We start from the raw sequence: 26,142 nt of genomic DNA, 5'->3' as shown, positions 1-26,142 counted from the left end.
CGTCTGGCCTTTAACAGATTAATTGTTCCTTATTGCATGGAAACGCCTGTCGAAAGCTTGTTTAGTGTGTGCATTCTCTCCTCTTCTTAGTCTGCATACGTGGAGATAGGTAATGATGTAGGGGAAGCATCTGTATGATACCTTTGTTGAGCTGGTAGATGGCAGCACATTCGGTCAAAGAAGACTTACTGAATTAATAAGGCAGTTGTGTTGTTAGCATGCAGAAAGACAGAGACTGGGTTTCTTGTTGCTGCTGTTTTGGTACGTGTAGGATACTGGCTCTGTATATACTATATCAAAATGAGATAGTGTATACAGAGTCCAGGGGTTCCCCAGAGGCTTAACAGAGCCTAAAGTAGGTAATACTGATGCTATCTTTTGTGGTAGTGTGGTCAAGCAGTTAGGCTTATCAGAGGGTAGTGAAAAGCATTTGTTGTACACATGCAGGCAATAAATGAAGCACACACTCAATGACTAACTCCAGGCCGATTATGTTTATATAGGAAACATATATTTAGTTACTTTCTTTCTTGAGCCAAAAGATTCTGATTGTGGGTAAGTACATTTGCAATTAAGTAGTAAGCATATGTATCAACACCACTTTACTTCAATTTAGCAAGTTAAACATCACCTCCCACCCCCGCCCAGCCTTTGGTTTCCCAGAACCAACCCCCTGAACTTCACCTGCATCTTTTAGCCCCCGGAGTCGCCCAATAGGAAACCATTGGGAGCCTCATTATGTGTTTGCACCTGGGACCTGGCCACACCCATGCCGCTGACAGTGTATTTGGTGCTGACCTGTATCACCCCTCCCCCGATGCTCCTCTAAACACCCCAGGTCTGTCCTCTGAAAACCGAGGTACTTACCTGCAAGCAGACTTGATTCTGAGTGCCCCCAGTCTCCTTAGGAGCCCATTTTAAATTTGCCTTATCTTTCACCTCTGCACCCGGCCGGCCCCGTTTTGCTGGTGGTGGGTGTTTGGGGTTAACTTAAACCCCGACCTGTGGACATCCTAATCCCCGGAAACGGGAACTATAATTCCTGTACTTAACTTCAAAACATACTAGCTTTTCTTCCACTCAGGAACTGTTTCTGAAAATTGCACTGCCAACTTTAAACAGATTATTGCCATTTATTAAAAAAAACTGTATAACTTGCCATTTCTACCCAAAGTGGTATTGATACATATGTTGAATACTTATTTATTCATGTACTTACCCGCCACTTGAATCTTGTGGTTCTCGAAATAAATTAACAAAATATATTTTTGCTATATAAAAAGAATTGTCTGGAGTTAGCCATTGAGTGTGTGCTTTCTTTATTGTCTGTGTGTGTACAACAAATGCTTTGCACTACCCTCTGATAAGCCTAACTGCTTGACCACACTTCCACAAAAAAGAGCTTTCGTATTATCTACTTTATCCTGTGTTAAGCCTTTGGGGAATCCCTGGACTTTGTGCCCACTGTATCTCATTTTGATATAGTATATACGGAACCAGCTTCCTACATTAGTCATTAGACCGTAGTCTTCCCATTGTGACTTTGCCAGGCGTACAGTATACTAAAGGAGATTGAACCAAACCAATGTGTCGGGACCCACTTGATGGTGGCCATGATTTTGAGGCTCCACAGAAGGCACCAGGAGAGTCTGCCTGCTGGTGGTCTGGTTAGGCAATGCAGTATTCCAACCAGTTCAACAGCAGTTCGCATAGATGGTTTTAGTGATTAAGCAGCTGTGTTGCTGCCTCCCATCATACACTGTGTTTGATGCCAAAAATGGTTTGAGGGGGAAAAAAGAGTGGGTGAGCTGTAGTATTTTCTCTGCTAGGCAGGCTGGTCAGAGAACGTATATACAGTGCTTGAGCAGTATAGAAAAGTCCACAGTAAGCAGTTTAACCAATAGGCAACCACTGTTAGCCTGGTGAAGACAGTATTGGTATGACTGACTGACTTAGTTTAACAATGAGTTATTGTGGCTAGGACACTGAAGAAAAGGTCGCTCACATTTAATGACTATAGACGCTGTAAAAGCATTTGTGATGTGCCATGCACTATGTGAGTGGGGGCCAAGAGGCTTCAGTCATGGCGGTACTAGCCGACTTTCAGGCCTGGACTGCAAGTGGCACCCTATGAGAGTGGGAGGGGTGGAAAAACAGCAATGTCACGAGCCCAGGAGGGCACAGTGGTGCTCTTAAGCTTGGGCATGCCACTCTAAGTGCTCTGCCACAGTCCCCCAGACTCCTCACAGTTTTTCTCCCAGCCGCCATGCACGCAGTCGCAGCTCAGTTCAGCCTTAGGTGGCCTAGTTTTCCATTGGGTTGTGGCACGTGTGTGCTCATTAGTACATATATAATGGCCTGTCAGGTCTGGTGGCCTTCTCCCGTAGAATGGTGATATTTTCCAGGGCGTTGATCGGGACTACATGAGCGCAGCCTGGGCCCAAATCTGACCCCTGTGCTCGGTGCACAACCTCACTCAGACAGCGACGGGGCTCCTGAGTTCCCAGCAAACACCTCTTACCTTCACAGGTCCCAAGTCAGCAGTGGTAGCTCCCAGGTATATGTGTTGCAGGCCTCTTGGTTAGCATGATCCTCTAGTCCACCACGGTCTCCACCGCTGGTCAATGCTTCACTGATGGCAGCTGCGCCCACTACACAAGTCTCAGGCTGTGTCCTGTGGCGCAGTTAGTGTCACATCTCAGATTGCCGGTGCGTATTTTGCTGGTAATCTGAACCCAGTACCACATGGGCTCAGGCCAGGACTCGGTTCTGACACCTACCCAAGGTCGCCCAGCTGGCTGGTTTAGTTCTTCAGCAGTGTGAGTGTTGTCCCGCGATGGCCGACATAGCCGATAATTGGAACGGATAACGGGGTGTCAGTGCGGGGCCATTTCAAATTGAGTCAGCCATGTTTTCCTTGCTAGCCACACCCTGTGGCTTCAAATGTTAGTCCACTGCGTCCCTACTAACCAGGTCCCCAGTGCCAGGTCTCTTTCCCCAAAATTACAGTTATTTTGCACAATTGGCCAACTCTTTAGCACTTACTGCAAGTCCCTAATAAATGGTATTCTTTCTACCTAGGGCCTGGGGTACTAAGAAAGGTCCCAGAGACTGCAGCACCAGTTGTGCCACCTCCAGGGACACCTTATCAAACCCTCATAATGCTGCCATTACAAACTGCGTGTGTTGGTGCAGGCTAAATTGAAAACATGACCTGCCACACACCCCTGTGTGCCAGTTCCTCTATCACTGCAAATGCCTGGTGTAAGTCACCCCTCAGGCAAGGTGCATCCAGGACACATGTGCGGGCATATATACACAAGCAGATATGCCCCTGCTATGTCTGTCGATTCCGAGACACAGTAAGTGCACAGGGAAGCCATTTTAAATGTATTTGCTAGACACTGGTCATTACGAGTTCCCCAGCTACATGTCGGCTCATCTGAACCCTGGGAAGTTTGGTATTAAACATCGCAGAATAATAAACCCTCACTGAATCCAGTGATGGATTTATTAATAAATGCGCCCAGAGGGCACCTTAAAGGTGATCCCTGAAAGCCTACCAGCTACTAGTGTGCTGACTGACTTTTCCTGACCAGTTCAGCCATCACAGATGCGTTTGTGCACCTCACCCCCCAAGGTGAGAGCCAGCGCTCTTGAGGGCCTGAGACAAAAGCTTGCACTGGGCAGATGTTACCACCTCCACGAGTCAGGATATACATTCCAGGGCAGGGTGCTTCAAAGGCCTTGCTGCCTTTGTAATGTGACACAGGTCTCTCTAGATAACTGACCCCCACTTTTGGCAGCAGCACAGGCGGGAACGTTAGGCAGATTAGGAGCTCTGTGTACATCATGCCAGTTCCACCCCTAAGGTGAATGAGCTGAAGTGGACACTACTTTTTCAATTCATCCATGTTGTTTGGTAGTAATTAGGCCACTGTGGTTAGAGTTATACCCACTTCCCAGCAGAAGTGGTCATAAAGGTAGGCAGGCCATTGGCTACCACCTGACACTCCCTGTAACACCCCTCAATTGAGTATTTAGGTGCCACCCCTGAACCCTAGAGCTCAGATCCTGAAACCTAAGACGACAATGGCAAAGAAGAGTTCAATCAATCAAACATTCATAGAGATTGGCTTATTACCACCTGGGGGTCTCAAGGTGCCAGATGTGGGACACTGGTCAGTCAAAGCTGCATCCAAGGAAAAGAAGAGGCAGCTGACCACGCCGGACTGCCTGCTAACCTAAAAGAACTCTGCCCAAGAAATCGATTCGGCCTGCCTTCCATAAAGACTCCAGTATCCTGTGAGCAGCGGATTTGCCCTGCAACAAAAACCTCAAGAAAATGTCTCTGCAGCTGCTGGAATCACAAAGGCCTAATACCTGAAGGGACCACTGCACCCGACGTCCACGTCCCAAGGTGAAGCCAGCCTGTGGTGCCAACGCTGTACCCCAGCTGCCCAGAGACTGAGTCCAATGTGGTCTCACCCATCATAGACTCACCTGAGACGCCTACAGCCTCTGCACACAGGCCCACTCTCCCACAGCCTTGACGTGAGAGAAAACCCAGCACCTCCAGCAACCACTGCATCCGTCCCTCCTAACCCCATCTGAAGCAGGTTGCTCGTTCAGACGACATCCCCTGGCTCATAAGACCTCAAGTCCACCGGGGATCCATTTGTGCCGGACTCCCTATCGACGCCAGCTTCCTCGACACACATGACACCCTGACCTGCTCCTGGACGAGAAAACCCAACATCTAAGGACACCCCTGCATTCAGTCAACCTTGGGCCCTGGAGAAAAGGACCAAAGGTGCACCTACGCCCCCAAACACCCCAAGTCTACTGCCTACTTGCTTGTTGTCCTTGACTGACGTTCTAGCCAGAGCCTTCAGCCTGTTTGTCATGAGGTCCAACTCCCATAGAGAACCATTGGGCACCCGGCGCCTTTCTGCACCCCTGCACCCGCCTGTCCCAGTGCTGCCAGTGTGACCTGTTGGTGTGGTTTTGATCAGTGCCCAGTACTTACCTTTGCTTTCTGAGCTCGGCCTCATAAGTCATTGTTAACCCTGTGTTTGCTGAATATTGTTTTCCTCTATAGGATAACATTGAGAGAACTCAGAGAATTGCACTAAGAGTTGATTTCTGAAACTGCAAAGTATTTATGCTTGAATGTCTTCTTACGTGATTACGAAGTTCTTGGGTTTGAAACCTATATAAAAAGAATATTTTCTAAATTGGTCTCTGATTTATTCTTTGAATGTGTGTATCATTTATTGCATCTGTGAGTACAACAAATGCTTTACACTACCATCTGATAAGCCTAACTGCTGGCCCAAACTACCACAAAGTAGGGTATTAGTGCTATCTACTTTTGCCTCTGCAAACCAATTGGGGATCCACTGGACCTTATACACGGTGTACTTCTGTTTATTGCTCTATATAGAGAGCCTGCTTCCTACAGGAGTCTACAGCACTAAGGGTGTCTGTTTACTTAACTCCTTCTTCCACTGTCAAATAAGGTAGCTGTTGATCTACACTAATTGTGGTGCACTTTTCCTATGATATGGTAGTATCCGCTTTTCTACTTTTGGTAGATTGGGTACTTTAGAAGCCTGAAAGTATCATTTTGGAGACTTAAAGACTTTCCTTGTTTTGGTCTTAAAGCTTTTATATTAGATATCCATCACAGTTTGATGGACTTTCTCCACTTTGGTGTAGACATTTGTATGGTGTTGACATTTTCTTTGAACATTATTCTTTTCTTTTCCTGGTCAGTTTATCATGGGTCTTCATTGAGATGTATTTCTCTGTAGATTCTGTTCAGTCTCTTGTATAGAATAATTATTATTGATTTTTTAGTTTTTTTTATGAATTTGTCTGCGCTTTTGCATTTGCATTCAAGACTTCTTTTTGGAAAGGGTTTACCTCTTCAGTAGTACTTCTTCTCTATTAAGATGTGTATAGCTTTTGTGCTTGAGGAGATTAGATGTTAATACCACATCCAGGTACAACTCTTTTCATCGTTACCTGACTCTAGTTTTTGTAGGTCAGGTTCATACTTTTAGGCATGTTGTTATAAGATGGAGTATACAAAATTGGAAGGATTCTTTTTATTTCAGAATCTTGTAAATGTTCCATTTTTGTGTCATTAATATCTTTTCTTGCTCCTCTGTAGAAGAGTCTTTTTCATTATAAAAGTTATGTACTCACTTTGGTTTCCACCACACTACCAAGGTCCCTTTTTCATACTTGCTGTTTTATTCAGCCTTTTATGAAAAAATAATATGTATGTATATATGTATATCGTTACTACATTGGTGTTTATCATACGTCTATGTCAGTAGGTATGTATATTGCAAATACCTTGAAGTTGTTTTTATCATCTCTAGCTACTTTTCTGGGGAAAAGTATAATTATGTGCCAAATGGTTGCAATTGATGTTTTCAACTTCTTTTAAAAAGGGCAATTGTATGTTTTCTCTGCAAGAGATAATCATTTTATGTGTGTCTTATAGTGTAGGTCTGGTTAGGATATACCTTTACATGGTAAGAGGTAGTATTGCTCAATGACGTTATGCTGCACTGCGTTCCAACAGGGTACAGCGCTCAGTTTCGGTCTACGTATAAGAACAAATAGATTTGTCTTCACTAGCTCGTTTGGCAATACTGTTCTGAGTAAAGTTCTTACCCATGTTTTCTTTGTCTTTATGACTTTCATTGCTGTAGTCCTTTCCACAGTACTTTTGGGGAGTGCCCATGCATGGGTTTGGATCCCATTAAGGGAGCAAGTAGTTTTATTTTTCATTTTGTTAGTTCTCCTCTAACACCGATTGGTCATATTAACATGAATTTTCTTTATGCAATGTTTTTTAATGTTTGCCGCCTTATCTGTGGTTCCTCCCAGAACAATTTATGTTGTGAAATATGTTAAGCCTCACCTACATTTTTATGATTGACCATTCTTTTTTAATTGTTCTTAGGATAGATTTTTAATTATCTTGATCATGAGTGAAGCTGTCTCAATGCTCTTAACGTTTTTATAACATTTTCTTACTGTGATCCTTTACACAGTTCTTTTAGTAAGGAAAATGCGCTTCCTCATAGGTATTCTTATGAATGCACGGTCTATTTCCCTTGTACTAGACCAGTTTTCTTCTGGTTAAAGAATCTCAAAATTGTTTGGTCGCTTCTGACACACATTTGACATAATAACGTGGTTGTTTATTCCCATGTTTTTCTTGTCATGGTTTTATTTACCCGTGGTTCCTTCCACAGGTTGATGTTGTAGTGTATATTATTACTCACCTTAATTATTACACTAGTCCGGTCTTTTCTCTGGTTCTAGACCAGTTTTTTGTTACTTAGAAACTTTTTTGGGAGGTCTCAGTTCCCTTTCCCTCCTCTGGGTTACTATGACTTTGGTATGTGATGTGAACCTGTGGCTAGTTACTTAGCTTCTGTAATGCATTATCTGGTATAGACAGGATCTAGCCACAGATTCCTTAATGGCCCTCTCATTCTCACTGCTCTGTGAACTGAGTCATTTTTGGTCCCAGAGGAATTTGTTATGGGAATCAACACCTTGAATTAAGAATTAGGTGGTTATTTGACACAGAGATGTCTTTTGTGCTAGCGCTCTGTTTCAGTAGGCAGTTTCTATATGTGACCCCACATTTTGAGTGTGGAAAATAGTCACAGAAGAAACTGACATTGGCCTGTCCCTGAGGGGGTGATATCGACTCCTCTGACATCACATCTGGTGGACAATGCCAATACGGACTTGCGTGACACACTCTTCTGACGATCAGACGTACCATGGAAAAATAAATTCCAGATCCAAACTTGCGTCTGGGGAAGATTCTAAAGTAAGGCACACTCAAAGTGGTCTCCGTCTCTGGCAGGCCCTGGACCACGCTGATTCTGTTAGTCCACTTCAGCACGGACTAGGCAGCTCGGGTGCAGTGGTGATGTCTGGCGTTGGGTTTTTGGCAGTCCTGGTCCTCACAGTTCTTACTTGGGTGCCTGCGAATGCAGGGTAGCAGCTCCTCTACTCCTCCTCTAGGGAGTTCTTCCAGGTGATTTGCAAAGCACTGGCAACTTTCCCCTTTTCTTGGAGGCTGCAGCGGCCGGACAGGTCAGTTGCTCCTCGAGTATCGGGTGCAGCAGGCAGGTCGGCAAGGTTGGCACCAAGTCAGTCATGCTCCTTGGTTGGTTGGTTGGTTGGTAGTAAAGATCTGAGGATCTAATATCAGGGGGTCACCTAGATTCTCAATTTAGGGGGCGTTAAGGCGAGTGAAGGGTAGTAGCCAATGGTCTACTCACCCTTGGGGTCGCTACACCTCCTACTGCCTAGAAAACCACTTCCAGTGGGGAGTGGGCATCACCCTGTCCAGAGGTCCTACATTCCACCATACAGAAGATGGTGAAATTGCCTAGGTGGTTTCCACTTCAGGCTGGCTACCCTAGGAGTGTCCCCAGCCAAGAAATGCGACAACCTCTTGCATAGATAATTTTCCCACCTGTCAGCGTCCCAGATGGGCCCTGGGCCAGGGGGTTGAGGGGGGTTGGCATCTTCTTCTGAGGAAGGCCAGATCTGCTTACCAAAAGTGGGCTTCTTTGAAGCTCCCTTCCTAGGAGTGCAGATCATCCTGTGGGAGGGCTGTTCTTCACCCCATCACAGACAGGCTTTTGTTTCTGACCTCAAGTGAGCAAAGGCTCTCGCCCTGGAGGTCAAGATCCTCATCTGTTGGTGACAGTCTGGCCAGAACCGGTCAGGGAGCTCACTGGCAGTTGGTAGGTTTTTCAGGGTGTCCTCTAAGGTGCCCTCTGTGTCCATGCATTAATACATTCACCACTGGAATCAGTGAGAGTTTATTAATATGAGATGTTTGATACCAAGCATCCCTGTCTTCAGAGAAGCTATCATGTAGCTGGGGAACTTGTATTGACCGGTGCCCAGCACATATATTTAAAATCGCTTCACTGTTTACTTGCTAGGGCTAAGAATTCACAAAGACATAGCAGGGCAGAGATGCCCACGCATGTAATATAATGCACCCTGCCCTAGGGTTGTAAGACGTGCTGTAGGAGTGACTTACAAATGTTACATGCATTGTTTAGGGGACATGGCACACAGGCTGTGTGCCATATCATGTTTGCACGTTTAGGGAGCTGCCTTTCACGCTGTCTGCAATGGCAGTCTTACTTGAGGTTTACTCTGGGTCCCTTAGAGTGGCATAAGTTGTGCTGCAGCTCTTAGGGATTCTCTGCAGCGCCTAGGCCATAGGTACTAGAGGTACCACTTACTAGGGACTTACAGACGTGCTAAAGGACCTGGCCACTTGGGGATCAAGTGACCAGGTCTCTTGTTTTGGGGATAAAACACTTGACATTGAGGGCCTGGTTAGCGGGAACTGAGTGCAATTCAGTCAAAGTTCCATCAGAAAACATGCAAAAAGTGAGGTGTACTGCAACTAGAGCCCAACTTCCTACAGTGGCATAACACATGCTGCAGCCCATAGGAACAGTCCTTAGTGTCTATGCTCTAGTTACCAGGAGTACCATTTGCTAGATACTTAAAGTGGTGCTGAATGAATGGGGTGTTTCGTTTTCAGGGGAAAGAACACTGGCGCTTTGAACCTGGTTAGCAGTGGAAAACCAGCATCAAGCAGTTCAAATCAGGGCAAAAGGTTGTGGGACAACCTGCAGAAACGTCTGGTTTCCTACATTGGTCACCTAAGGTATCCCGAATACACTCCTCAGTATTATGTATCCCCACTTTATGGTGTGGACATTGCTTCTCTTTTTGGCTCAATCAAGGTAATAACTGTACTTCACTTACTTATATCATTGCCCATATAGTCCTCAGGCTGCATATTTACAAACGGCTAACCGATCACTAACTTCTCTCCGTATGTAGCAAGGTTGCCTGTGGTACAAAAAAATGTATCCCTCTATACCAGATAACCTTTCATTTGTATAACAAGAATGAATCATGCATAGAATTACTCACTTTTGTTAAAATAGGACCCGCTATGGCTCAAAGGGACTGAATCCTCACTGTGCCCTTTTAAAAAAAAAAAAAAAAAAAATCAACGAAGTTTCTGAGGAGCAAGACAGATTAATTCCCTATTATCTACAAAACAATCTAAATACACTGTATCAAAGCGTATTTTAACCTCCCTCACTTTCTCCCCTCTCTGTTCACTGTTGCTCAATCCTTATTTTAATAAAAAAAGGCGTTGCTCTCTGTTTCCCACTTTCTTTTTAAAATGTTGCCCGGACCCATCGTTAATATCCCCACCAATTCTCAAATTTCCATTGTAATCTACATGGAAAACACAAATACTATACTTGATCATAGAAGCTATTGCTCCATTAGAAGGCATCAGAACACCAGAACAGCCTCTCCCTTCCTCTTACCTTACTGGTACAAATGCAGTCTTTTGATCAGGCAAGCTGCCATTACTTCGTATTGTGAGCTTTGTATACTTGTTGTGTTTGTTTACCCTGCATCACCAATGCATCCTTGCTGGTGGTCACATACAGAGGCCATACTAGTGTCAGGTTCGCCCCATACAAAAACTTGTCGGGGCATCAGAGAGACCTCTCCCTGACTCTTACCTTACTAGTAAAACCACTGTATTCCTGATCAGACTAGCTGCCATTAATTCATAATACTGGTTATTATGTGATATTCCCTATGTACTGCTCCTCCATCTACCAGTACGTCCTTAATAGTGATCACAGGCAACAGCCATAATAAAATCAGGCTCACCCTGTTAGGAGAGAACCCAGGTGCTTCGCTTCTCCCTTATTGTAGGTTTCAGGTTTGTTCAGTACGTGCCTTACTTTTGTCTAAGGGGACTTTTGCAGCCATATTGAAATAGACTTACTCGCTCAGGGAAAGGACAGATGCCTTACTCTTAGCTTTAAATTAGTTCGCTCATATGTGTACAATTCAAATGTGTCTTTCAATTCACTATTCTTGGTTCCTATTCTAAACCCTAATCTGAGCATTTGGTTTAAATAATAATAAAAAATTAGGTATTTAAAATACAACCTTATTTTAATTAATATGGCTCTGGCAGTAATCGATATGCCCCAGTCATATATGTGTCAGTATTCTGGGAGTCCTATTCTATTATAACATACTTGACTGACAAAATACATAAAGCCATCTTATCTAAGCAACTGTTCCCATTCCTCTGTTATTCAATACATATTTATATGTATTAAATTTAGACATATCGAACTCCCTTTTTTCCTTTTCCTCCCCAAAATCTCCACCTCTCAGATCCTGAAATACACTCAAGTATGAACCATTTCAGTTAGTCTTTATGGATGATCTCAACCAGTGTTAAATGGAGCATTTTATCGCCTTGTCCTGATTACTGACCTATGTTTATTTAATCGCAGCCTCACTTCTCTTCCAGTTTCACCCATGTAGCCCTTGCCACACGGGAAAATAATTAAATGGACCACAATTTTAGTCCTCCGGTTTACCATATTTTCTACGTACTGGGTCATTTCTTTATATTTAACCCTGTTATTTCAAGTATACTCGTTTGATGTATCCCTTCCTTTTCTTTACATGTATGTTGTAGGAAGCTGTCTCTCTATGTTGTGCACTAAAAAGAAGTACATCATGCAGAGTCCAGTGGGTCCCCAATTGGTTTGCAGAACCAAAAGTAGATAGGAATAATGCTCTATTTTGTGGTAGTGTGGGTGACAGGCTTATCAGAGGGTAGTGCTAAGCATTTGCTGTACTCACAGTCAATAAATGAGACACACACTTGAAGGATAAATTAAAGTCCAATTAAGAAAAATGATTCTTTTTATATATGTTTCAAACCCAGTAACGTTGTGATCAGGTAAGTAGACATACAAGCATAAATAGTTTGCAGTTTCAGAAATCAACACTTGATGCAATACTTGGAGTTCTCTCAATGTTGTCCTATGGAGGAAAACAATGTTCAACATACCCAGGGTTAACAAAGACTTAAAAGGTCGAGCTCAGGGAGCAAAGGTAAGTTCTGGCACTGATCAGAACCACAACAGCAGGTCACACTGGGCAGCACTGATGCAGCCAGGTGCAGGGGTGCAGTAAGGCGTCGGGTGCCAATGGTTCTCTACGGGAGTTGTACCTTGTGACAGACAGTTTGCAGGCTCTGGCTAGGAAGCCAGTCAGGGACAACAAGCAGGGAAGTAGTAGACTTGGGGTGCTCGGGCATGTAGGTGCACCTTTGGTCCTTTTCTCCAGGGCCTAGGGGCGACGGATGCAGGGGTGTCCATAGGTGTTGGGTTTTCTTGTTCCGAAGCACTCTCGATCAGGGGGTCCTGTGTGTTGAGGCACCCGTGACCCACCTCAAATCGGGTCGGGCGACGGGTGCAGTAGTTTTTGAAGGTGTCAGGATTTCTCTCACCACAAGGCTATGGGAGAGGTGGCCTGCGTGCAGAGGCTGTAGGCGTCTCAGGTCAGTCCAAGATGGGTGAGACTGCACTGGACTCTATCTCTGGGCAGCTGGGGAACTGGGTTGGCACCGTTGGTTGGCTTCACCTGGGATCGTGGACGTCAGGTGCAGTGGTCACATCAGTTGTCGGATATTTTGGGTTCCAGCAGCTGCAGAGTCCTTTTCTTGAAGATTTTGTTGCAGGGCAAGTCCGCTGCTTACGGGAGACTTGAGTTTTTATGGAAGGCAGGACGAGTCAGCTTTTTGGGCAGAGTCCTTTGAGGTCAGCAGGCAGTCCAACATGGTCAGGTGCTTCGTCTTTTCCTCTTCTGCAACTTTTTTTTTTCCTTGTCTTCTTAGGGAGTCAGGGTCTGAGTTCTAGGGTTTAGATGTGCCACCTTAATACTAGATTTAGGGGTGTTTCAGAGAGTGCCAGGTGGTAGCCAGTAGGCTGCCCACCTTTAGGGTGACTTCACACCTCCTAATCTGCCTAATCTTTCCTCCTGTTGTGCTGCTAAAAGTAGGGACAGGACAGGTGGATTGGTCATTGCCTCCATTTGGAGAGACCTGGGTCACATTACAAAGGCTGCTAGGCCTTTGAAGTGTTCTGCCCTCATGGGTGAGGTGATAACATCTCTGCCCACTGCAGGCTTTTGTGTCAGGTCCACGAGAGCGCTGTCTCTCACCTTGGGGGGGGGGACAGACACGCATCTGTGGCAGCAGAACTGGTCAAGACCAGTCAGTCACCACACTAGAAGCTGATTAGTTTTCAGGTGGGCCTCTAAGGTGCCCTCTGTGTGCATTTATGAATAAACCCAGTGAGGGTTTATTTTTCTAAGATTTTTGATGCCAAACATCCCATGATTCAGAGGAGCCATTATTGTAGCTGGGAAACCCGTAATGACTAGTGTCCACCAGATGCTTCCCTGTTCAATTACTATATGTCAGAATCGACAGAGACATAGCAGGAACATATATCTGCTCGTGCATATATGCTCTCACCCTGCCTTAGGGATGACTTACACCTGGCACATGCAGTAATAGGGGACCTGGCACACAGGTGTGTGATAAGTTGTGTTTTCAATTTAGTGTGCACCAACACACGCAGTATGCAATGACAGCACTGTTTGGGTTTGATGAGGGGTCCCTGGGGGTGGCACACCTGGTGCTGCAGCCGTCAGGCACCTTCCTTAGTACCCTAGGCACTAGATATCAGGGTACCATTTACTAGGGACTTAGAGTGGGTGCCAAAGAGTGTGCCAGTCGTGCAAAACACCTATGCAATTTTGGGTGAAGAGATCTGGCACTGGGGACCTCGTTAGCAGGGTCCCAGTGCACTAACAATCGAAGCCACATCAGAAACCAGCCAAAAAGTGGGGGCTAACCACGTCAAAAAGGGTGCTTTCCCACATATGTATTAACCGGTTTTGTATTGTCCTGTTCCTTCTGATGAAAAAAGGGGGATTTTCCAAGGAACCACATCCTGGCCCATTCAGCAGTGACCACTTTTTCTTTATTTTGTTACTGAGGTTAGAAAAAGTAGACACGCTTACTCATGTTAGAAAAAGTAGATGCGCGTTATTCTGTTATTATCAACCTGACCCCTCACTTTTTCATTGAACATACTCTCCCTTTTGTAATTGTATTGTTATACATGGCTCCTTTATCTGCCCTTCTAATCAACCTTCTTGGGTAGCCCCTGTTTATCAATTGGTTATGCAGTATGATGTAGCATGGTTGTCAAAAGGATAATATCCCCTGTGGTAATTTCTCGGATTTCATTGGAACTGTACAAATAGTGAGAATTTTGCAAAACATGCAAAAATAACGCACAACAAATTGCTAAAAGTAAATAACTTGTTCCTCAGTGCCTTTGATATGACCAAGGAGGTTACATATGTAATTTTCACTGCAAGATGTCTCTACCACAATCTGTTTATTCTGCCCACACTTTAGGACATCATGTGCAGAGTACACAGTTGATCCTCAAGGCATGATTGTCTGATATTTTGTGGTTTTAATTTCTTTGACCCTTGCCCAGCCAGGCCCTGCTTTGTGCACTTTGTCAGCTGTGTTTTGCGGTTCAGATAGTCATTATTTCAATTGCAATGTGATTATTGAAGGTCTCACTCATATCTTTCTTCCTCCTCCGTTCATATCTGAATGGGTCTGTAATTTTGTTCTTCTATTTATATGTTCACCTTTTAAATCCAGCTATCACTGCTCTATGAGGACCCTTACTCTGAAGGTCTTTTTTCTAGCTGTCACCTTAGCAACTGAGCAAACTGCATGCTCTTTAATTTCATTCTCTGTTAACTTCATTATTTATGCCTAAACTAGTTTTCCAATTTTGTGATGGCCAAACCATTGCCCTGCTTCCATTTTTCTCTCCTTTTCACTCTTCCAAAGATAGAAAAACTACATTGCTCTAACCCTCAATGGGCTCATAGCTTGTACATTGTTAGCTCTGAAGACCATGGTGTTGACGATCAACTAATCCTTGGCTTTGCAGGTGTCAAAGGTAACGTGGTCTAGTAGAGGATAATTTCCAGCGGGATTGTCCACTGTTTGAAGTTGTTAAATGCTCGAGCTAATAAAAGAGGCACCTCACTGGCATCAGTTCACAATCTACCTTGTCATTGTCTTAGGATGTTCCCATTGAGGACATCTGAAAGACTGCAACATGGGCGTAGGTCCACACCTACCCTATGCACTACTACCTTGATTGCTATGTCTACAAGGATGGTTATTTTGACTGTTTCATGCTGCAAGAATCTTTGGTGTTGGACCCACCATTTGTGGACACTGCTTGGGTATAATTCATAATCTGAGGACTCTGCGGGTGGAGGTGTTTGTCAGAACAATAATTACCTTACCTTTGGTAACACTCTTTCGGGTGGTTGCTTCATCCTATTTGCAGATTCCTCACTGCCCACCCAGTTCCGCATTCTGAGGCATGGGTTAGTGGATTTCAGTAATAAGGTTGCAGATGAATTGTTATTGTACTCTATATTTTTCCAGCTAATCGTTATCTGATAGAGACTTCTAGCTGCAGATTTTTTAACCTGAGAATTAGCCCCAGGTGTCAGACTGGATCTGTAAATGTTTTCGTCAACAGTACTCCTGCACACAAGTAGGTGGCATAGTTTGGCTACCTGTGACATTGTCTTTGCAGGGAGGGTCATGCGTGGTGCCTATATAAGTGCCACTCCAGCGTGCTAACATCAGTTCCTTTCTTTCCGCACCTGTCAGTGCAGATCCGGAGTAGAGCTACTCACAGTCACTTTTTGACTGACATATTTGCAACCTTTTGTGGAAGATTTTTTTGTGACATTGTCTCCAGGTAAAGGAAGATGTCTGCATGAAAGGCTGTTGGACCGACACCTCATCTACCCCTGGTGCCTCTAGTGCAACCACAACGCCAAGACCTGCGTTGATAGTCCCGCCATGCCCTCTAAAGCCTTGAGGGAGCACTCCATCAAGTTCCTTGCTGCTCAACGTGCGCCGGATCTTGATCTCAATCAAGAGGAAGGTTCCAGGATTGGTCATGGAGCCTGGGCATTCAGGTAAATTGCACCATCATAAAAAGAGAAAGAAGTCAAAGAGGTCTTTGACTTCATCCCATCCATCACAATCATCTGACTAGACAAGGGAGCATCCACATTTGAGACCTGGCTCCATGGTTGAGCTTGTGCCTGGACTGTCTCCATGCCTCCTTAGTTTCTGGAAACTGAACAATCCCTGCCCAACTCAGAGTTTTATGAGGCCATGCACCTCATATTTGATCGGCCCATCACTGCTGGAGCACCTTTCGCCCTGCAGATTTGGGAGGGGCTCCTACTGGTCTTCTGCTAGCTTGGTAACACCTGACACCATTTGGACCCCTTGGATCCATGGATGGATCAGTTCCTGCACCAGTCGAATGACCTCAACCTTCCTTGTTGCTGATCCCATTGTCAACGTCCCCAGTACTGCCCGAATGCTCATTCCCAACTCTTGACTCTGAGATCGATGAGCAGCTTCCGACGCTGACTGGAGGCATACCGGCCAGACAGGAGCCTATGCCTAGACCTTTAGGATGAATGGGAGGGGCCACTGGACCTTGAGGAATAACACTCCCTAGATCTCACTGAAGACACCTGGTGTGGGGATTTGGTGGATGCCAGTGGAATGGGCACCTCCCCAGATACCGGCTTGGTCTCTGTCCTTACTGTGGCTATGGAGGAAGGAGCTTATTTGCAGTGGTGGTGAGGAGGGCGGCTGAGAGCCTGGACCCACAGCTGCTCTCTGGCCGTCGAGACAAACCGCTTCTCCCATTTGATGAAGCCCTCACATAGATCCTGCTTAGGGGCCTGCTCCCCTCCCCAGGGGGCTCTAATTTCCTCACCCAACACCCCACTGCGGAGAGCTTGGTAGTCCAAGTCTCCACTTCCAGAGTAAATCCTGGCAAATCCCCTACCACTCAATCAGACAGGGAATCCAAGAGGCTGGATACCTTGGGAAAGATGTTTTCTTCAGCCAGGCGGGCAGTGCGGTCGTTGAGCTCTGCATGCCTTTTGCACTGATATTCCTATTCGCTCTGGGAATCAGTTGCACAGGTACTGCCTATGGTCTCGGAGCAGGCCAGAGCCATACTCCTCCCTAGCTATTACTGACTGGAGGGATGCAGCTAATTTCACCATACGCTGTGGGCTGGGTACGACTGACTCACTCATCAGAGTGGTTTTATCATCGGTAGCCCTTAAGTGTCACGCCTGGTTGAGAACAGCTGGCTTTTCAGGGGATGTCCGGGCCTCACTCATGAACCTGCCCTTTGATGGCTCCTGTCTTTTTGGAGGCAAGACAGACTCTGCGCTAGAGCACTTCAAGGACAGCAGATCTATGTCCAGGTCTTTGAACCTTTCCATGGCCTAGCTCCAACCTCTGCCTTTCGCATCTTTCATGGGCAAGGAAGGGACTTCCAGCCACATCTCAACTGGCTGCTACCACGGCACACAGGCTTGCAAGCCCCTGAATGGTACACACAGACTTTGTGGGTCAGGTAGCCACAGGTCTGCAGGCAGCCGCAGCCGCAGCCTCCAAACCTTTTTTATGCCCTCCAACCATCCTGGGTACCCAGTGGGAGGCAGGATTTGCCATCACCTACACCATTGGAGGTCAATAATATCCAACCACTGGGTTCGCCATACTGCCCATATGGGCTTCTCCCTCCACTTCATGACTACCCCACCACTTATACCACCCACTTGCGGTAGGCTGACGGAGGACCATATCTCCTTATTCCACCAGGAAGTGGTGGGTCTCTTGGCTAAGGGAGCCGTAAAGAGGATGCTGGCATATGTCATGGTTGCTATTCCCCCTACTTTCTGGTGCTCTAGAAGGACGAAAACCTCAAATTACTCACGTTCGCTCAAATTCTGTCTGCCCTGGACCCAGGAGACTGGATATCAGCTTAGGGAGGATGCTTACTTCATGGGATATTTCAGAGCCAAAAAAAGGGAAGGCTTTGCAGAAGCAAATAATTTCCTTATTCATGCTCTGCATTACTGTATTCTAGGCATTGACTGACCAAGAAGCAACTCGGAGTGTGTGTATGCTCATTCCGCCAGAACAAAGGGTGCGACCATTGCGTTAGCACATGGAGTTCGGTCCAGGATATCGGCCAGGCAGCAACGTGGGCCTTACTGCACATGTTCACTAAGCACTACTTTCTGGACAGTCTGGTCCGTCAGAGCAGGCACTTTTCCCGTTCAGTCCTATAGCACTCCCTAGTCTAAATCAAGTTTGCACACTCGCCTCCGAAAAAGGTATTACTTGGGGATCTTTTCTAAGGTAAGGAATCTGTGGCTGGAAGTCTGTCAGATGAACTAGGTACTTACCTTCTGTAAATGCCTTATCTGGTAGAGACTCTATCTAGCTGCAGATTCCTTACTGGCCCACCCATCCTCCCTCCTTTGCGAATGGATTTATAGGTACAGGGCTGCTCCCTTCTCAGGGCTAGTTCCACACACCAGTGGTCTGTGTACTTTGTGGCTCCGTGCTCCTGGCATGGAAAGTGGCAGAAATAAACTGACATCAGCACGCTGGGGTGGTGCCTATATAGGCACTGCGCATGTCACTTCTGGCCACACAGAGCCGAACACCACCACCTACCAGCGCGCAGGGGTACTGCTTACCAAACAATTTCCAGATCCAGTCTGACGCCTGGGGCTAATTCTAAGGAAAGGAATCTGCAGCTAGATAGAGTGTCTACCAGATAAGGCGTTCGAAGGTAAGTAACCTATTCATAAGTCTTATCTCTACCCATGAGTGCATGGAAAAAAGAATGATAGCTGACAGTGCTCACAGTTTCGTCTCATATGACTGTGTGTTGTCCCACCAGGACGATGTTTCAGAACCATGGCTGGTGCCATGTAAACACCACCTGTTGACCTCAAAGGAATCATAAGCTGAGGAATTTGTGAGTTGAAAGTATCCCAAAAAAAACAGTTGCCAAAGATCAGTCACTCACTTTTACACAATATTGATCTTGGATAACAGGTTCCATATTGAGGCTGGACAAGTTCTTTAAAAGGCTACTGACTTGGGTAAGATGTTCTTAAACAGGAGGAGTCCACCACTTCTTCATAGTACGATGTTGACATATCCCTCTTAAAAAGGGCAGTTGTGTCACTGATTCTGAAAGGATTACCTAGTTGCACAGCGATTAACAGACATCATTATGTGCCGCGTCTTACCGGTGGCCTTTAAACATTTGCTGATGCCTTTAGCTAACTGATAGTTAGAAGTACCTTGAACCGTACCTTCTGCAAGTACACTTTTGGGTCTACATAGGTCCTCTGTGAGAGTAGCTGTTACTCATGCAGTCCAGGTTTCAGTTGTTTTTGTGGCCAGTGCAATGGAGCAACGCAAGAAAAGAAAAAAAAACTAAGGGGGTCATTATGAAAATGGCGGGATTCCCCACCGTGTTCATGCTGGCCGTCTAAACACAGACCCCCAGCCCGTTGAAGACCCCGCCGGCCCAATAATAAACATTCCAGTGGGCCAGCGGGCGGAAATAGTGTTTCTGCCAGCCGGTCCAGCGGAGTGCTGAGCCTGGGCATTACCGACAGCTCAGCAGTGCGACAGGTGCAGCAGCACCCGTCAGGCATATCACTGCCCATAAATTGGGCATGCCAAGTGCATGGGCAGTGCAGGAATCACTGGGGGGGGCTTGGAGTACCCCTTCGGCCAGCCTTTCCCTGGAGGGGGAAACCGCCAGGGAAAGGCTGGAGGAGCACAGGTTCTTTAGCCACCATGTTCATAATAAGGGCCTAAATTTCCAATACGAAAGCAGTCTAATGATGCCTTTGAATGGAGAATCTCAAAAAATGGTTTATGAATCTCACAAGATTTTTTTATTGGCACTTAATATTCCAAATAGTCTAAGCAAATCATCCTCAAACTTGTTTGCTCTGAGCTCCTTCCTCCTAAAGCAAAATGTTTTGAAGTTGAACCCCCTCCAAACTATGTCAAGGATTGTAGAACAGAATGGGGAAGGCTCAGTGCAGGGCAGGGCTTATGAATTTCTGTAGCTTGTAATCCACTCTACATGTGAAACTTGGAACAAATACATAAAACAACAAAAATGGATGAAATAATACTGCTCTACATAACTGTGGTGTTGTGTGGGGAGCCCATTGCATTCCTGGACTCAAAAGCAGCTTTACATGCTGCACTAATTATTACTACAGCACTGCGTAGCAGGATGGATTTTGTGCCCTCTCTCCCCTCACCCCAAAATATCCTCCCTCCCTACAATGCCTGGTCATCCCTCCAGTCTGTCCCTTCCAGAAAAAAATTAGCTCCCACAAGTTGCTTCCCTCTTTGTACCAAGGATGCCATTAGCCTTAATGCTCCTAGTTTCCTAACACAAGGAAAATAAGCCACCATGCCCCTTTTTTTAAGTAACAATAATGGTGCTGCTGTGGGCTCCCTACACTCATGGGCTCCAGTGCCACTGCATCTGCTTCACTAATTTTTGTGGCAGCCTTCCAAAGCTGAGAATCTTCTCTACATTTTGTTAAAAACATAAGGCATCACCCACCAACTCACTGAGACTCAAGCTAAGGTATCTCCTCAGCTTCAGTATTCACCTTTCTGGGCAGTTGATCTAAGACCCAAAACAACACTGACACAGTAAGGATGTACTGATTCTTAATGCAAGGAGGGAAGCATGGTAAAACAGCCATAATTGAGATGTAGTTGGCCCCTTGGGCCTGAACCCCATGTCACTACACCTGCAGCAGGTTGCCCACTCCACTAGGGCATCAATCCAAGGACTAAAGCATACTGTCTACCCCTTTGTGTAAACAAAAAAAGGTTATAAAACCAACATTCCCCCCCCCCCCCCTGCAGTAAGGGTGCCCTGTGCCCTTATCCTAGCAATAAATATGGGCGTCCACTCCCCATTTAGGGAATAAGACATCCTTAATTGGGCTGCAGTGGCACCACTGGCCTATTGCACTAATGGCAGTGAAGGCATTTTCTTTTAAATAAATAAATAAAAGCCACACTCTGTATCTGCCAGTTTGTAAACAAAAAAATAACTAGCCATCAAATGGCACCCCCATCTCTTGGCCATATCTTTGATGGTATCCATGGATCTCACTACTTTCCTGTTTTTCCTGGGCCGTCACTCTTGACTTCCCATGGTTATGCACAATCAGGGCTCTGCATCTGAATGCAACCCTTCTGGTCCTTTCCTTGTCACCCTCTCGACTCACCTCAAAATACATCTACATGTAAAAGTAGACTTCCTGGAAGCACGCCAAATAAGCAAGGTCACGTTTCCAGGCAATTTTTATTTCCAAGTTTTTTTGTCATACATTTGCCACTGCCACAGAACCACAGGGAGCAGTTCTAGCCAGTTTGAAAAAACCTGGTCTAGAGCATCGTATGCTCTTTAGAAGTATGTTGAAAAAGCTTTTGGTCATCTGCTAGAAAGGGAACTTAAGGATTCCCTCAATACACAATAAAAACCTATCACATAAGGAACACTGTACCTTGTTAACAATCACATGTTATCTCCACCTATGGTTATTGCTCAGTTCTTCTACACCATCTAGCCACATTTGTGCCTGAAAAATACATAAAACATCCTGTCATCAGCTGATGCAGAGAATGTTCCATTGACCTTGGCGTGGTCTGTTTGAGGTAGGGGTGATACCCCCCAACAGCCACTTGACTCAACACTAGAACGAGACATGCTAAGAACTAGACGTGTTAGAGGCAGATGTGGCCTCTTCTAGAAACTTTTACTTATATGGTGTAAGACATTTCCTTTGGTGCTTGGCCAGTTTGAATGTTGCCTCATTAGAAAGTATTTTGTAGTCTGTACCTAGAAATACCTTTTATATTTATAATCCAGTCAATGAACTCATGTTCTCTTCTCTGAAATGTTTGCTCTTAGATTTTCCAGATATTCCATATTCTGACTGGTGTGGCCTGACAATCCGCAATCACTTAGAAGTGGTTTCTCAGTCTTCAAAGTTTTCTGGAATTTCCGGATGTAGCGATGCAGTATCCCAGGGCTCAGCAAGTAGCACCAAGAGTACAGAGCTGGTACTAGGTAAATTCACCGGTATTAGTGGTGGTGGGGATTATTTACTTGAAGTAGTCATATTCTAGTTATAGTGCACATGGTTTTGTACCCATTCATTGTGGACAACAACATTCCCAGTGTGTTATTCCATATACAGGTTTTTCCGTCTTTAGAGTTTCAGCTGATTCATGCTTTGGACCTGTACAAGTATACTTCTGTGAATACTTCTGTGACTTCTAACTCCCAAAAATATATCACTGGACCATAATAGTTCACAGAAAGTGATGATGCAGAGGGTGTAATTGGCTATGCCTACTCATGCACATTTCTTCTCAGTGTCATCCTGTACTAGGGTTAAAAAAAACTCTTCAGTTATTTTTAGACCAGTTAGTTCCTATCGTTTTGTTTACTGAGCGTTGCATTTAGAGCATTTTATCTATAATGTTCTGATATGACATTTTTTGTATCATGATGACTCCTAGTCTGTGCAAGTAAAGCCTCTGTGTATCAATAACATCCTAATATTTTTTGTCTGATTGTGTTCAAATTGTTGTACGCTAGTTTGTCACGCCTATATGTGGGTTTCTACAATAGTCCCCCTTTGTCTCCCCATTTTCTGAATTAATATGGTTCCTTTTCTTCATACAATGTATGCAACATTTGAAGTCACTCTATGGCCTGTTCGTTCCTGAAATGCCAGTGACTTAACATTTTTGAATTAGAGATAAGCTCTGTTTCCTAGTCTGTGACTTACACCTATTAGAGGAGATAGTTGAAGGAGCTAATTAAAATAGAAGCTGTTCTGAGGATATTTCTAACCACAGATTCTGCACCTTTAGAATAGCCCCAGACATCATACTTGGCCTAGAAGATTTTAACAGTAATGATCCTGCATACTGGTAAGTGGTGCCATGCGGCTCCTGTGATTGACATTCCAGCCTTGGTCCTGGTGTAGGTGAGAGTAGCTCCAAGCCTTCTGGGCCTCTTGGCATCCTGCATCCTGCTTGTCACCTATGCCAGGTGGGGTATGCAAGCTCTTTAGTGGAACCGAAAGTCTCATGAGGCCAAGCACCAAAAGATCTGCGGTGGTGGTTCAACCTCAGTTGTACAGACAGAAAACCCCTCTTCCTGCCCTGCTCATAGCTGCCAGTGATGACAGGTCTGTCCCTGCTGAGATGAAGAGGTCAACTGGGAGAGGTGGAGATCAGAGGTCTTTGGTCTCAGGCAGACACCCATCTCCACATCAGTCTGTTGAAGTTACAGGCCATCCAACTGGCACTGAAAGCTTTCTTAACATCTATAAAAGGGAGGCTGGTTCAGTTTCTCATGGATAGCCCCACTACCATGTGGTACTGCAACAAGCAGGGCAGCATTGAGTCTAGCTTTGGGGCCTGTGCTAAGAGGCACTTCATATCTGAAGCTGGCTTGAGCACCAGAACATCTCCTGGTTGTGAACCACATAAATTATCTTTGAGCACTGGGGCAGAAGAATTCAACTTGCGATGCCTGACAGGTCACAAATGCCAGTTACACCCTGAGGTGACACAGGGCAGAGCACAGTCTACAATCTATTTGCCACTTTAAATAATAATCTGTGTGTGCTAGACACTTTTCGAATAGAGTGGAACACAAGGCTCCTGTATGCCTTTCAGCCACGGTCTCTCCCACCCCGAGCTCTGAAGAAGATCAGGAACAACTGTGTCCAAGTTGGGTAAAGTAAGTGTAGTACCCGAAACGACTGTGCATGAGCATATGTCCTCTCATCAGGCCACTTCTTCTGAAGGGCCACTTGTCGCAGTAGCAGGGGAAGATCCTGCATCCGAATCTGCACGCCCATGTGTGGAGTGTGAGCAGCGGGAGTTGACAGCATTCAGTGTTCCTCCCAAAGTTTGGATGTCATCCTGGCTGTTGGGCATCCATCTAAAAAGTTTGTCTATGTTGCGCACTGATGTGGTGCCTGCAATACTTATCCATTGCAGTCCAGAATGTCAAATATCCTGTTGTGCATTTGATCTCTGACCCAGCAAAGACTGCATCAGCCACCATTAAAGGTTATCTGTTAGCCCTTTTGACCTTTTTATGTTTATCAAAGTAGCCATCTCTGTTCAAATCACCCGCTGTGATGTGATTTCTAAAAGGTGTAATTAATTTATATCCTCCGAAACCGTATTTTGATACCGCAGTGGGATTTTATTTTAGTCCTCACTTTTCTCATGTGCATGCCTCACAAACCAATGCAAAGTCGTCAACTACATTTCCTGACTTTGAAGACTGTGTTTGTGGTTGCAGTGACTTCAACTCATGGTGTGAGTGAGTTTCAGGCTCTCTCGGTGCTGCTTTACACCGCTTTATTCCCAGACAAAGTGATGTTGAGTACCAAGGCGGCCTTTTTATCAAAAGTCTTGACTGATGTTCACATTTGCCAATCCACTACACTCCCAATGTTCTTTGCTCCGCCTCACACATTAAGGCGGAGGAATAGACTACCCATCAGCTAGGACCCCAAAAGAACTTTAAGCAATAACATCAATTGCACCAAAGACCATCGGGTTGAGGGTTAACTTGTTGTGGGATTCGCTGGGGCAAAGAAAGGCACTACAGTGCAGAAAGGACCATGTCAAGGTGGATAATCTTCTTCATCAAGGTCTAATATGCACTGGCCAAAATGCTGTCTCGGGAGAGGTTGAAGACTCATTACTCTAGGGCTGAAGCCTCTATCACGGTGCTGACACCCATTCACGAAGCCCTACTGCCTTGACAGCTAAATCTTGTGGGAATGGCATTTTACCCATTCGGTCCTGCCAGACATTTTGGTGTGAGACTCCACAGACCCACCACTTTGGGAGTTAGTGCTTTTGTATCCATTATAAAGGAGAGGAATCTGTGGTTAAAAGTATCCATCATAAGAAAAGGTTATTTACCTTTGGTCACGCTCTTTCTGGATACTCCATCTATCTGCAGATTATTCACTCATCTCCTCGTTCTATGTAATGTCACTATGTTTCCATCTAAATTGTCTCAATTTAGGAATCCGCAAATTAATCTGATTATAGTTGGTCTCTGCGTCCGAAGATGCAGACAGATTCAAGAAAGAAACTAACGTTGATGCTCAGGGGTGGATTTTATAAATGCCTTCATCATCACATGTTGCTACTGAAAGAAGTCAATTTTGGGCCACCCTGCACCATTGCTGTACAAATCTTCCAGTCAATATAAGGCCTGTGAAAATTCGAAAGATGAAAAATCTGCGGCTAGAGTATCCACCAGAAAGAGCATTAACAAAGTTAAGTAACTTGTTCTCATGTACCACCATGGCAATATTTCATGTCCTAGATTGATGATCTCCTAATCTAAGACTCTGTTTCAACATAATCAGAGCCCATGACTTTTATCTGAGATGATTTACTTTTCTTTGTTTCTCTGAGGCAGGAACCTTTTTTTTTTCAAGCAGCAGTTGCAAAATTTCCACATAGGCCAAGCTAAGATACACAGGGGTGTTACTCTGTCCTTCATACTCCTGTTTCAAAGGTGTATGTAGACTAGAGTGTGGTGGGCACTAAAGACTCAGTCTCATTACCTGCTGGGTACCAGTAGTTGTTCTTCCAAGGCCCAGTTTTGGACAGTTGCTTTGGTATCACCCTAGAGCATTTATAAGATCATACACCACAGGAGACAACTGTTGACTCCCAAGTGCTAGCCGTTTAGCCACTTCTAGACTTAATCACAGTCTGCTTAAAAAACAATTCAGTCAGGCTCCAGTACCCACTAGCCTGGCTCATCAGTTTGGAAGCTGTGTGAGTAGAGGCTAATTTGGAACAAGCATTCATTGTCAACGTTAAAAGGAGTTTGTGTTGCTTATACTGTAACTTTTAGGCACAGGTGAACGAGCAATAGTAAAATGTGTGTCGGTTTTCTGAAGCTCAGTTACCTTTCTTGCCATGTATATATGCCTCCTCCAACAAAGTTTATTTTTATTATGTCTTCTTCAGTCTTGGCCGCTGTAGGAAGTTGGCTCTGTATAGAATATTTCAAAGTAAGAAATAGTGTGAACAGAGTCCAAGGGTTCCCCTTAGAGGTAAGATAGTGGCAAAGAGAGATAATTCTA

The 26,142-nt window shown here is 45.1% G+C and overlaps 1 protein-coding gene across 2 annotated transcripts in view; it reads left to right on the top strand.

The window, feature by feature from the left end:
- RICTOR (RPTOR independent companion of MTOR complex 2) overlaps window positions 1-26,142 on the top strand; it is a 1,007,050-nt gene that overhangs the window by 886,507 nt on the left and 94,401 nt on the right. Inside the window, exon 35 of one of the 2 annotated variants that reach the window (XM_069221336.1) lies at window positions 21,906-22,064. The exons of the other annotated variant lie outside the window; for it this stretch is intronic. Within the exon in view, the coding sequence (XP_069077437.1) occupies window positions 21,906-22,064 (159 nt within the window). The remainder of the gene's footprint in view (window positions 1-21,905; window positions 22,065-26,142) is intronic. 2 annotated transcript variants of the gene reach the window in all.

The sequence above is a fragment of the Pleurodeles waltl genome, chromosome 1_1 (assembly GCF_031143425.1).
Source record: "Pleurodeles waltl isolate 20211129_DDA chromosome 1_1, aPleWal1.hap1.20221129, whole genome shotgun sequence".
Classification (NCBI taxonomy): Eukaryota; Metazoa; Chordata; class Amphibia; order Caudata; family Salamandridae; genus Pleurodeles; species Pleurodeles waltl.
The sequence above is the reverse complement of the archived record's forward strand: the minus strand, read 5'-3'. Positions and strand labels throughout refer to the sequence as shown.